The 13,142-nt window shown below is 41.1% G+C and overlaps 1 protein-coding gene across 1 annotated transcript in view; it reads left to right on the forward strand.

Annotated features, from left to right (window-relative positions):
• The window catches only part of LOC149198467 (O-fucosyltransferase family protein), a 158,143-nt gene that overhangs the window by 117,987 nt on the left and 27,014 nt on the right, over positions 1-13,142 (forward strand). Inside the window, exon 8 of the mRNA XM_089402067.1 lies at positions 9,991-10,120. Within this exon, the coding sequence (XP_089258193.1) occupies positions 9,991-10,120 (130 nt within the window). The remainder of the gene's footprint in view (positions 1-9,990; positions 10,121-13,142) is intronic.

The raw sequence follows: 13,142 nt of genomic DNA on the forward strand, positions 1-13,142 counted from the left end.
AATTTTGGCCTTTAAAATTGATCCTTATCGGCCCAAAATTTGGCTTCTTGAGATGATTGCAATTCGATTTTGTAGCAACAAAATGATGCCCTAATTCCTTTGCACGTGTGAGAGAATTTGACCGAAGAATTTCAAATTTCGGCTTCTCTTGTTGTCTTCTTGTTTCTCCTTGACCTTCGCTTGTCCTTTTGAATACTTCCTTTTAGAACGAACTTGCTTGAGTGAGTTCTTTAAATGAGGTTGAGTGCTCTATATATATACTCTTTTCTTGGAGCTCAAACTGTCATCATGAGGCAAACTTCATCCTTTGTAGGCCGACTTGTCCTTTTGCAGGCCGACTTGGTCTTGGAGGGAGACTTTTGACACTTTTGAATTACAATAAATTCTTTTTACATGATACAAGATGCCCTTAAGGGAGTAATAGGTGCATGGTACATCTGTCAAATGGCAAGTGTCATGTGAAATGATGGCAGAACAGAGTGTGGTAACAAGGAAGGCTCCAAGCCACATGCCATGATATAAGGGTAGCTATAATGAGGGAAGCCGACACATGGGTGTATAGATGTAGGAGGGAGCAATCGTGGTACATGATTTACTCCGACTTTTGTTTTTCCACCCTTCTTCATATGCCTTTTATTTATTTTTATTTCTTTTCACTGCTCGAGGCTCCAAGGAATGAGAGCATGAGGCATATGATAAAGCAGTGATTACACCTTAATGTTGGGCATTTCATCACCCACCAGGGTTTGGGACAATCATGGGTTCCTTAGTGATGAAAGGGGCTTACATAGGGGCCCGCGGAACCAGGGTGATGGGCATAATAATAAGGGGTAGAGCTCATGTTTGGCTTTTGCCCACGTGCTAAATTTTTATGTCCCGACCATCTTTTGCATTTTGCGGCACATTTCCTATTCTAAGTGGCCAAATTATACTTTTAGCTTTCTTTTTAGTTGCATCAACCTCTGGGGCATCATTTTAGGCCTAACCAAAAGTGTGGACAAGGGGAGGGGGAGGCTAACTCCTTGTGGGTCCAATGGACAAATGTGGACTTGGGTGGGAAAAGTGGGAAAACAGGTTATAATGAGTGGAGGGGAGTGAGATATATGGTGTTGGGAAGCGAGACCACACAATCGAAATCAAGCTTTCCCATGTAGTGCCACTCCTAAAGCTAGCAACCAATAGAGGAGATCCCATGGGACTAGGATACAAGATTAATCACCAAGTTGGAACAAGGGTACCATCTAAGCCCATTCTTTCCGCCGAATCCCCCCACTAATCCATGTCTAGATGTGTCCAAGAAAAGCAAGCATAAACACCCTATTACATAATGAATAACCATACCTTTGTGGTTGGAAGGCCCACCTTCAAGCATACGATCATGACATATGTGCGAGGGCACATAATGGCTTGCTCAGGTGTTGGAGAATGGTGGCATATCGAGCTATCTAGTGGCTGCAAGCGGCTACTGGTTGCCCGCTGAAGACGAATCTAGGAGAGCAATTTTGCTATAGGGGTCACCCATTGGTGGTGGGTAGCAAGACTGAGTTGACCAAAGTTGATTGATTTTGATTGGGCTACAGCTAATCGCAGGGAGTTGACCACAAGGCCACAAGTCGTTGATCGCAGAGCCACAATTTACTACAGACTTTGACTGTAGTTAGACTAGAATTCGTACTATAGTTTACCGCAAACTTTGATTGCAGTTCGATTGTGGGTTTGACTAGAGTTGATTGAAATTCATATGGTTAGTTTGACCACAGAGTTTGACCAGTTTGAATATAGAGTTCAGAAGTGATTTTTGACAGATTTGACTAGGGTTTACTAGCATGAGTTTGATTGGTATTTTGACTTTGGTATTGGCACAATTTTCTAGACAAATTGTTGATTTGTAGACCTTGTTGAAGAATAATTTCTCCTAAAGAAAAGTTGTTGGGTTTCTCCCAAGGTTAGATTTCTTAGGGTAAAAATTGTTGTCTCATATCATTAGATTGCTTAGTGATATCAGTGGCATAAGCATACTATGTGAAAAAATCATTAGGAAGTAATTATCTAGCAAAAAAATGTATTCTAGTGTGCATCTTGTAAAAAAAGTCAACAAAGGGGAGTTACATGTCTCAAGTTGACCCACTCATCTCTAGGTGCATGTAATATTGGTTGTAATGCACTGGGAGAAACTTCAAGGAAGATGTCGCGACCATGAGACTAGTTAATGGGGGCTCCAAAATTCAAAGTGTGATGATTTAAGGAGGGAGCGATAGTGGTGGCACGAGTTACCCCTTTCCCTCAACCTGCTTTTTCCAACGCTCTAGTGTGCCTTTTACTTTAATGATTTGTCTTTATTTGGTGCATGACTTGGGAGCCCAAGCTATATTTACGCTTTTCCAATACCCCTTTAAGATGTAGCAATTTATTGCTCATCGGAGTTAGGATATTCAAGAGTTTCTTTATTTAGATGAAGCATTTAATGTTTGAGGAATTGGGTGATTGCTAATGAGGGGGGTAGAGCTCATACTAGGCTTTTGCCCATGTGTTAAAGATGTCCCAACCATCTTCTGCAGTTTACATTTTCTTTCCTTTGTGTGGGTTTAAAGTTGATATGCTTTTATCATTGTTTCTACTACATCAACTTTTGGGGCCAAATTTTTGGGCCCTGACTTTAGGATGTGGATATAGGTGCCAATCCAAATGACCATTGACTACCAACCCAAACAATGGAGATGGATAGTTTAGAGAGATGGAAAGTGGCAAGTATGGATTACCCTTTGACACACTATATCATTTAATGCCTCCCAATAGTGCCTTCCTAAACCCTAAGGCCCTAGAGGAGGTCCCACTAGACTAGAGTTGAAGACTAACCTCCCAAGTGAATTGTGCAAACAAGGATACAATCTAGATTGGTTAGTCATCTAGTTTGTCTTATGATCCATATTAATATGCCGATAACATTAAATGAAAACACATGATTGCTAGAATGTTTAGAATACTTGCTGACAGATGACTAACCTTCCTGAAAGAAGAGTGCTAGATTTGTGAGAGAACTGACTGGAGCAATAGGTTGAGAATTGTGGCATAATGCTATTTGTTGACCATCATAGGGCTGCTGGCTAGTTGACAACATTTCGTCATTCTTTCATATATTTTTATTATATTTAATTATGATATTGGGCAATTAAACCTTATCGTGCATTAGATCCTTTGTGTCTACGTGTCACTTAACACTCCCCGCAGTAAAGATGGGATGAATGAAGGATGAAATCATTGTAGTAGGTCTGGAGGGTCCTCGTAGGGCCTGCCATTGAAAGTTTACCATCTCTTTGAGGAACAAAGCCAAACATCTCTACTCAAGGAAGTTGAAGAAATAGGACAACTCAACCTAGAGGTGCTAGTGACATTCATCACCCAAAGCCATTGGGATGAGAGTTCATGAATTTATGGCTCCAACGAACTTACACCATACCATGTAAATACCTCAATATAATGAACTATCTAGAAATCACCTAGCCTCTTTAAGATTACTAGGTACTGGAGATAATAAAATCACATGGCCGTATCATAAACACCCCTAAATTAGATCAACCTATACAATATACATTTCATGATTCATAAACCTGTGCATTTCAAGTCTGTTTGTCAATCATCACTTCTAAGTTCTAAGGCCAATCTATAATGTTTATCCAAAGAAATACTATTCAACTTGTTGCTGCACAAACTAGCAGGCCTAGTTTGTAGGCTAGAGCTCGAAGGCACAACAACAATTTGGGACAAAGGTCCACTATCACCACAACCTAAGTCCCCTTCTCTTCTCAAACTTTCTCTGATGGGAGGAATCCCAGTATGGAGGAAATCACTTAGGATGATGGGATCAATGATGAGAGATAAAATGATTTCCAAGGCCCATTCAAGGAGAGGCTCAATTAATGGTTCAAATGCTTCAAAATGAAGCTGAAAGGCTCCCCAGGAAGGACCTATGAAGGATGACTAGACCTCGGGCTCAAGAATGATCAATAATGATGAGTGCCTAAGATCAAGACTTCCAATATTCCTCACTTGCGATTAATATGTCTATACCAGGGTCCAAAGTGAGGCAAGGATGGCTCATTCAATGGAAAGATTCAATCAAAGTGTGAGCTTTGGGAGAAGCTAGGATGACTTTCCACGAAAAACCCCTTGAGAGAAATACTATAAGAGACCTAGGGTTGAGAGATATACCAAGGTAAAGGCTCATCCAATGGTCAACTATAGTTAAGAGAAAAGGTTTTGAATGATGAGCTACAAAGTGCAAACCTTCAAGAAATCCCCTAGTCAAAAGGAGCTTCAAGGGTTCCCACTTGGTGTGGTAGCTAGGGCATCAATTTAGTTGAAATTCCACTACCAAGCCCTAAAATATCTCCTTATCCTTAGAGGGACAAAGAAAAGAGGAAGAAAAGAGGTGAAAGAATGATATTTCGTTAAGCGAGAGTGATCACCAAGGATCTAGGGCCAGTGCCTAGCTATTGGGAAGATTAGAGTCAAAATGATCAAGATTTAGGAACTTCGCTCTTCAAGGAGGCGTAAAGAAGTAACTTTGCTATCTATGGATGCAACTACACAACAACTTTAGACTTTTAGACTTCGATGGTAATCATTATGGAGTTTCAAGGATGCAAATGCAATTGTCCCCTAGGAACATTCATTCATTCTTTGTCCAATGAGTAGCGCACATGCAAAAATTTCCAATAGTTTCAATGATTCCACTAATTCACATTAATTAGGGCACATTATTTCACCATAAGAATGTTGGAATTTCTAAGTCTAACCCATTAGAAACCCTTCATGTACTTTCTGATTTATTCCTACCTACTTGTTCTGTTAATTAACAAGTTATTTACCATGTAAATATTGGAAATAAATTCAAGTACATGCTCAACACATTACAGATCATCAAGTGAAGGAAACAAAAAAAGCACACAAGTGATACCGTTGTTTTTGGACCAATGTCCCCGGAAAAACCCAATGTGGGAAAATTGGTGCAGCGATCTGAGTGTTTTATTATTATGCAGTTTCTGAATACAATCTGAGTGCCAAAACCGGCTCACCCAATAGAGAATAATCTTGCCAGTAGTACCTCCTTTGGAGACAGATGCTCTGGTTGAAACCCCGGATAAACACTTCGGCAACTCCTCAGCTCCAGTCTGCCCCATGAAAAACGCGATCGTCAGCCTCTAGGGACTGCGTTAGCCTCTTTTGCCCTCCGCGTCAGCTTTCCTGGCAGTTCCGGCTTTTGCCCTCTGTGTCAGCTTTCCTGACAGTTCCGGCAGTTCTCGACAGTTTCAACTGTTCCCGGCAGTTCCGGCTTCTGCCCTCTGCATCAGCTTTCCTGGTAGTTTCGGCAGTGCCCGACAGTTCCGATTGTTCCCGGCAGTTTCGGTTTCTGCCCTCTGCGTCAGCTTTCCCGGCTGTTACCGACAGTTCCGGCGTCTGCCCTCTGTGTCAGCTTTCCCAGCTGTTCCGACAGTTCCGGCTGTTTCGACTTCTGCCCTCTGCGTCATCTTTACTGGCTGTTCTGGTAATTCCAGCTGATCCTCCAGGTACTATCTCTGCCTCTTTGCTTCTGTATTCACTGCCCCTCAGCTGCAACTCTGATCACTCTCTCAACTTTTTCAGTGAACCCAACCCCAGAAAGTCGAAATCTTGATCTCTTGGTGTATTCTCCAAGTGACCCTCAAGCCTCCTCTTATACTTTTCTCGTTGACAAATCAACAATCGAGATTAAGTCCTTAATCAACGACTAAGATTAGATCTGGCTTGATCCATGACTTTTGGACCATTCTAACGTAGTTTTATATTAATTCACATTAATATTTTAATTTCCCTAAGTTTAGACTTAGGGACTCCATTAAAAATATTAATTATTTTAATATCTCCCAAACTGTTTAGAATCTGCCCAAATCCTTTCTGGGTATTGGAGATCTCATGTGCCTTAGCCTCTCCACCAATTTTCGTGGCTAGAGCGCATCCGATGCTACCCCAAATCAACAAAGAAAATAATTCCATGCATTAAACATCCATTAAAACATAAATATAGCATTATATTGCACACACAAGACAAAGAAGAATACATCCATCCATAATCTTGCCAACAAGAAGCTCCAAGATAGATAGCGAAAATTTTCCACTCATCAAAATGCGTTTATTTATCCAGATCATTCCACAGTTGCAGGTCCGAATCATCTAGAGAAAGATATCCCAAATCCAAGTGATGATGAGAAATTACAAATTAGGTCTCTTCAATTTATATGAGCCTCTCACAAGTTCGAATGGTCTAATTAGCCTAATTAAGCCCCTAATAATATTTTAATGTGCATATAACAATAACTTTGGTGATAAGCTCACCAAATAGCTCAAATGTGTAAAATCAACCTTTCTAATGAGTTCGAAATGATAAGAAAATGGTGCAAAATGTTGTTGGAAGGCCAAGATGAGTCCTCAATGTGCCATGATGAAGAGGAGGGCTCCAAAAATGATGATCAAGGGGTGACCCCTTGATTTCCAAGAAAAACATCCTGTGGTGCTCCCAAGTGGCTATGGGGCACAATCAATGGTCTCATGGGTCTCCAAGTGGCTCCATAACAAGTCATTGCTTCATCAGTGAGGGCTAGAAGATGGCACATGCCCTCCCATGTCTCTTCGGATGAGACAAACCTCCTTTGGGTCCTGGATCAGCTGTCAAGTGTTAATTGTAAATGTGTGGCTGGCTGGGCAATGTGGTCCAAGTGCATCATCATCTCTGTATGACTGGGGCGCGAACAAGCAATGTGTGGCACTGAAGAAGCCCATTGTGTAGTATTTAATGCTCTGCAAGGTTGGAGACCCATGGCTCTCAACACTCACCTTAGAAGTGCCATTATTACGCTCTCGAGAGCTTGGACCCTATATAGGGAGACCAAGTCCAAGATGAAGACCCACCATCAATCTTGTATAAGATCCAATACATCTCGTCACCTTCCAGTATAACAATTCATTAGTATAATTGAGTATATAAACTTGTTAATCAAGGGGACAAGTGGACACTTCATAATGGCATGCCCTTCCAAATGTGCTTTAAATGTGTACTAATATTATCTTCCTTGACACAAAGGTTAATGAAGGACCCTATTAGGTGGTTTCTACCTCTAAGGGAGTGGCAAATCCATGGTACATCCACCAAATGGCAGGGGTCATGTGAAATAATGATGGAACAAAGTGGGGCCAAAAGGGGAGGTTCCAAGCCACATGCCATGGTACAAGGGTAGGTATGATGAGGGAGGCGCATATGTTGGGTGTATGAATCTAGGAGGGAGCAATCGTGGTACATGAGTTACCCCAACCTTTGTTTTTCCACCCTTCTTCATATGCCTTTTGCCTTTTATTGATTTCTCTTCATTTTACTGCTCGAGGCTCAAGGGGATGAGAGCATGATGCTTAAGATATAACAGTGGATTCCCCCTTAAAGTGGGCAATTCTTTGCTCACCAAGGGTTTGGACAATCATGAGTTCCTTGATGATGTGAGGGGGCACTCATAGGGGCCCTAGGAACCAGGGTGATGGTCATATGTTAGGGGTAGAGCTCATGTTTGGATTTTTCCCATGCGCTAAATTTTAATGTCCTAGCCATCTTTTGCATTTTATGGTACATTTCCTGTTATAAGTGGCCAAGCTTGATCCAAGGTGGGGGCAAGGGGAGGGGTAGGCTAACACCTTGTGGCCCCAATGGACAAATGTGGACCCAGATGGGAAAAATGCGGGAAGAGCTTATAATGAGCGGAGGGGAGTGTGATGTATGGTGTTGGGAAGGCAGGACCACATAGCCAAAATCAGGGTTTCCCATGTAGTTGCATTCCTAAAGCTAGTAGCCATTAAAGGAGATCCCACGAGACTAGGATACAAGATTAACCCCCAAGCTAAGGTAAGAGAACAAGCAAAGCACATTCTTTCCACCGAATCCCTCCACTAATCCATGTGCAAATGTGCCCAAGTGAAGCAAGCATAAGGAACCAATTACATAATGAAAAATCATACCTTCGGGGTTGGAAGGCCCACCTTCAAACGTACAATCATAACAGATGAGCGAGGGTCCACAATGGCTGGTTCAGATGGCAGAGAATAATGGCACATTGAGCTATCAAGTGGCTGTTAAGGGGCTGCTGGCTATTAACTAAAGACAAATCTAGGTGAAAAGTTCTCCTATAGGGCCCACCCACTGGTGGTGGGTAACAAAACTATAGTTGCATATCAGTAATTATCATTGATTAACATCATTTAAATCATAATGCATTGTAAAACAGAATTTTGCTTCAAAATTTTTTGAAAACAGAAGTGAACATAAGTACATTCAGGACAAGTGAAAATCAGTGATAACAAAGATCTGTCCTTACATTTCAGCAGACTGTACAGCTGCCATCATCCATAGAGGAGAACCTTGGTAATAGATAAAGGTGGCTGTGATAACAAGGAATATAAGGTCTTTTACTGTTGTTGCTATTGCTGCTATTTCTTTTCATACTTTATCTAAAAACAGAGATTTTAATGAGTGTGTGAAAAAGGGTAGCTTTTAATAGTATTGACACATGTTCTCATGCAAGGTTGGCCATCTCACAGATAAATTGTCCTGCATTAATTGCAACTAGGATGACTTCTGCTATGCACACTATGTCAGGGATTTGCAGCCTTGATAAAAACCCTTTTATTTTAAGGCCATAACTTTTAAGCTGTGACATGGAATTGAACATCATTTATTTGTTGGAAAGTACAGATCAAGCCATCGTTTTGTGTGGTCATAGTCCAAACTCCATACTGCTAATCAAGTTATAATTGTCCAAAGTGCTTGTGATCTGTCCTTACAGTGCAAACTACTTCCCTGGTGATCTATGGTTTTATCTGCTGACGTGTTTAGATCTTCCCTCTGTTGGGTGCACAGAAATTTTGCTGAGCATTTACTTGAAAAAATAGTCACACACACACACACACATATATATTGCATGGTGTTCACTAACTGTTCGATATTGGAAAACATGCTCTTTTGTTTTCTGATTTCTAATCAAAAGTCAAGATGCATGAGGGATTGCATTGATGCTGTTTGATTCTTCTTTGATTTTTGGTCTCCTCAGCTTAGTACTAAAGTCAAATTGTTAACCAGGATAGTGTTTTTCAACTTTATACTCAACATAAAATTAGTTCTGCCATTAGAACGAGCTACTGTGTCTCTGATATTTTCCTTACCCGACATACTCTTTTCATCCTCCAAGTTCCTATTTCATCTAGTGTTCATCTTATTGTCCTTGTTATGCATTCCCTTTGGTCTGATATGTTGAAATCTTGAGCATCCAGTATGATCAGGAGGAAGATTTCTCTGTCAAATCTTTTTCAATCGATTACAGGGCTTATTTCTGCCAGAATCAGGATTTGTTTGCTGGTGATTTAATACACATGTGCAAAGTCTTTAGTAAGTTGCCAATCAAGCCAGCAAGACCTCAAAGAAATGTCTCTGATAAGTAAATTCCAATGGCTTCACTTTTTAACTGCCTTGCATCTTCATATGATTTGGATTCAGATGACATAGGCTTTTGTCTTCAAATGCTTGTCTTCACGATATATGGTTGGATAGAGCTTTCTATTGGATGCTATTTGTCAGGTGGATGACTATATTAAAAGGGCATAAATTCATTGTACTTGCTATTAGAGCTTGCTGATATTTCATTTGCATAAATTACAGTGAGAATATTTGTATGTAGTTTGTGTAGTTTTGTAGTGAAATTATTGCATTGAGGACGTCTCTTATAAGCATGCTATCAAAAAAGGGTATCCAATTTAAAAATAACACTTTAATACAGGTATTCAGAACTACAAAATATTACAATAATGATTACCATCCTACAGAGACTTTCAGACATGACTGTGACAGCTGCAGAGGTCATCATTGATCTCTAATCAGCAGCATAAAGATTCATGATTATTTCTTTATTGTCTCTTCAGGTGCTTGGATATCTTTACTCCAGAGGAGCAGATTATTTTAAAGAAGTACAGGGAACAGAATTTTGCAGAGAAGAGGCTTGTGTATAATGAAAGGAGAATTATTGGGAAGTGTCCTTTAACTCCAGAAGAGGTACTTATTTCTCTTTGTTCCCTCTCCTGACCATACATATGAGCAAATCATAGTTAAGCGTGGATGTACTCATGCCAGGTGCATCTTGTAAGAAAACTAAGCTGCGTTCTTTTCCATAGAGATATGCAATTTGAATTTATTCGTCCATTTAGACCAGTTTTTTTTTCTTCATTTTTATGGTTTTTTGTTATATGAATTCTAAAGGAAGAAAAATGACACAACCTAAATTCTAATTACAAGAAAGTCACAATCAGACTGAAAGCCAGAGGAAAAAAGATGACAACACTAGATCTCTGGGTGAGACACATGGATGACACTAAGCATATTCATTTCCTTAGATATTCTTATCTTTGTGGTGGTTGATGGTTCTTTCGGCCATCAAGCTTAATAAGAAAACCCACACTGAACAGTGCTGTTATACTACTCACATCATTACCCTTCCCAAAAAGTAGGAGTTGTCAACACTATTGCTACTTAGGCCCTCATAATTCTGATGATGAACATTTCAACCAAGAAAAGTGTCACCTGACAGTGGTTTCAAGCTCTGTTTTAAAAATCGGCCAAATTGACATTGAAATGGCTGAGTTAGAATGAGTCGTTACATGACTGGGTCGACTTGGTGGCCAACTCGGTTTGGCTGGCCGGGTTGTTACCGAGCCGGCCGAGTCGGATACCGACTCGGTAACAACCCGGCCGGCTCGGCCGAGTTTGAGGCAACTCGGCCGGCTCAGTGGGAGCGGCCGTAAAGCGCATTATTTTTTGCAGCTTGGGTTTTTGGGGACCCTAAAGCCCATTCTAATGTGCCTTTGGGTTCTTCGGGGTCCATTTCTGTTAAATTTGGACAACTAGGTCCAAACTCCATGTTCTGATGCTCAGATTAAGAGGCTAATATTTTTGTTGGATTCCTCTTTCTGAGAGGTGTAAAATCCATATAAAAATAGTCTTAATCCGATGAGCAGAACTTATATTTTGAATTTATTATTCTTAATAAATTATATGTGCAAGGTCAGCCAGTTTTGTAATGTAGGCTCACATGCCCAACAGATGTGTCACACACCCTCATTGATGGATATATATACAGGAAAAGTTGGAGAGAATTTAAACACAACACAACTCACATCTTCCTCTCTCATCCTAAAGGTACGAGCTACCTGGAGGACGAATTTCAGCCACACGTGGGAAGGACGAAGAGGATGTTTCTGCTGCTAGGGTTTCTGCTGCTAGGGTTTCGCAGAAGTTTGACCAGCGTTGACTTTGGTCAACGCTTGGTCCAAACAAGCTGAAAACTTGTGGGAGGTTCGATTTTTGAAGGCCGTATTACCTGGCACAAAAATCGAGGTCAAAGGGTTGACTGTTTTGCTACTGCGTTGACTTTTAGCTTGCTTCCCCTGCGTTGACTTTTCAGGACAGCGTTGACTTTTGTAGAACTGACTTGGGTTGACTCATCTACTGGTTGGAGGGTTGTTGTGACACATGCTGGGCTGGCTGACCAAAGGAGACTTTGCTGGTTGAAGCATCCTGTTGACCGCCGAAACGAACACATACATTTTTCTTGTTTCTGATTTGTCTTCTGTAAGATCTGCTTATATGTTCTATCTGCATTTTGCTTATCTACTTGTATGATTGCTGTGAGAAAAGTGAAATTGCTCTTAGCATAGAACATCTACAAAACTTTACATGGTATCGGAGCTGAGGTGAAGACAAACTCTATCTATAGCAATCATCATCGAAGGAAATGGATTCCTCTAAGCTTGAATTCAGGGAGAATGACAAGCTGACTGGAAGTGATGACTTCCATGCCTGAAAGATGTTATTAGATCTCTTGTGATCTCTCTTTCCACTTGTTTGGGTTTTGGTGAAAAGAGAGGTCTAAAGGAAAGGGCCCTAATTGCATTCCTAAGGAGAAGCCCTATACGCAGTCTTAAAGGAAGGAGGCATAGCTACAGGAAAATAGAAGGATCTGGCCGCAGTCAAGAGGAGAAATATACGCAGTCAAGGAGTCTTTTATGTGCAGCAAGAGGAGGCTCTTATACGCAGCAAAGGGGAGGCTTTAATCTGCAGCCAAGAGGAGCTTCTATACGCTGTCCTAAAGGAGATCAAACCACAGTCATGAAGAAGCCCTAGACGCAGCAAGACAAGGTGCCCTAGCCGCAGTGAAGGAAGGGTTCTAGAAGCAGATTGAAGGAGATCTAACTACAGTTTATTGAGGCCCTAATCCACTGTCAAGAGAGCCCTCAATCTGCTGTCATAAAGGAGGCTAGGACGCAGTCAAGGGAGGTCCTATTTTCTGTCAAGAAAGATCCAATACGCAGCAAACAGGGAGCCCTAATTTGCTGGCCAAAGAGGCCCTAAATCCGCAGTCACAAGGAAGCCTAAAACTGCTGCAGCAAAGGTAGCCCTAGAATGCAGCGAGAAAGTGTCTTAACACAACATTAAGATGCATGGATAAACATCGTGTTGCTGTAGGTGACTGTGTGATAAAGGAAGCTGATATAGGCATGCCTTAAGGACTGTTTGCTAAGTTGATAAGCCACTGTTATACATTGAAGGAATGCGTTGAAGTCTGCTCCATAGATCAGCATATGTACACAGTTAGATGCTTGAAAGTGCTGCTGCGTTGATGATGTTTTGAGGATATTTTCTAAAGTGTTGCTATGTGCTAGGCCACAAGCCATAGCACCATAGCAAGGATTTCTTAGGGCTGTTTGGAGATTATGAAGGATTTTTAGGTTTGCCTCAGGTGCCCTTTATCAAATCAGCAACTTCTCACACTCAAGGGAGTTTAGGGCTGCATATTGTGCCCTAACCAGAATTGCTGGAGCAGCTAGCAACCGAAGGAATGGGAATCGAAGAAATGACAAATCCAAAGGAAAGAGGAAGGCTCACTTTGAAGGAAACAATCCACCTTCTAAAAGGACCAGAAATACCAGGTATGAGGAGTCTAATGTTGTTAATAAAAGAAATGAGTATATTCTAATATCTGCTCTCTCAGCTGCATCTCCGCCCGAAGCAAGGAAGGTGG

The sequence above is a fragment of the Pinus tabuliformis genome, chromosome 2_1 (assembly GCF_031772625.1).
Source record: "Pinus tabuliformis cultivar Carrire ecotype Pingquan chromosome 2_1, CPIR1, whole genome shotgun sequence".
NCBI lineage: Eukaryota > Viridiplantae > Streptophyta > Pinopsida > Pinales > Pinaceae > Pinus > Pinus tabuliformis.